This window comes from Palaemon carinicauda, chromosome 7, assembly GCF_036898095.1.
Source record: "Palaemon carinicauda isolate YSFRI2023 chromosome 7, ASM3689809v2, whole genome shotgun sequence".
Classification (NCBI taxonomy): domain Eukaryota; kingdom Metazoa; phylum Arthropoda; class Malacostraca; order Decapoda; family Palaemonidae; genus Palaemon; species Palaemon carinicauda.
The window spans coordinates 170366692-170367722 of NC_090731.1; the positions used below are offsets into that span (position 1 = coordinate 170366692).

Genomic DNA, 1031 nt, shown 5'->3' on the forward strand with positions numbered 1-1031 from the left:
ATATATATATATATATATATATATATATATATGTGTGTGTGTGTGTGTGTGAGAGAGAGAGAGAGAGAGAGAGAGAGAGAGAGAGAGAGAGAGAGAGAGAGAGAGAGAGAGAGAAACTTCATACGGAAATTTTAAAGTAAATAATACATGCATTTGAAATAGTTTATGGAAGAAAATTAAATCTTAAATGTCTCAATAAAAGAATTACGATAAAATATGACCCCTTTATCTTACTATTAAGGAAAATTTAGTATAGCAATAAAAACCTTCTCGTACAATATTAGTTTTCAATTAATTTCCTTCCAAAAGCTTTCCAGAAAAGAACAATTCATTTAAACCGACTGATCAAAATAAATGTCACGAAAATTTCTCTCAAATTTTGGTTCGAAATATTTCTTCTATTAAAATCTCTTCACCATAAAAAAGGACTTTCTCGCTCACTCATGCTCGCACAGCAAAAGGATTAAAAAAAAAAAAAACCAAGCCAGGGTTGATGATGCCCTGTATATATAAGAAGGACAAAGAATAGGATCCTCAGAAGGACAGAAGGATTCACAGAAGTCTCCAGAATCCACAAACAGCCATGAAACCTCAATTTATTTTGATTGCGCTTGTTCTTGCCGCTTCTACAACAGCCGACCAACAGAGGTCTTTCGGGAACAACCCACAGAACCCTAATGCAGGCAACGTACCACCCCTAAGAAACAGGGTTCAACCCCAGCTTCCAACCCTAAACAACGAAGGACAAGGTGGGATTCAACCTCAGTTTCCAATCTCGACTAATGGCAGGCCGGAGGAAATCGAACCTCAACCAACACTTGTAGAAAGTTGTGGTAAGTTTTACTGTGAATTTTCATCTATTATTACTATTATTATTATTATTATTATTATTATTATTATTATTATTATTACTTGCTAAGCTAAAACCCTAATTGGAAAAGCAGGATGCTATAAGCGCAGGGGGCCCCAACAGGGAAAATAGCCCAGCGAGGAAAGGAAACAATTAAAAAAAATATTTTAAGAACAGTAAC

General features: G+C 35.1%; 1 protein-coding gene across 1 annotated transcript in view; it reads left to right on the forward strand.

Annotated features, from left to right (window-relative positions):
- Window positions 1-502: 502 nt before the first annotated feature.
- LOC137643718 (NPC intracellular cholesterol transporter 2-like) overlaps window positions 503-1031 on the forward strand; it is a 12151-nt gene continuing 11622 nt past the window's right edge. Inside the window, exon 1 of the mRNA XM_068376419.1 lies at window positions 503-833. Coding sequence (XP_068232520.1) covers window positions 584-833 — 250 coding nt within the window. The 5' untranslated portion in view covers window positions 503-583. The remainder of the gene's footprint in view (window positions 834-1031) is intronic.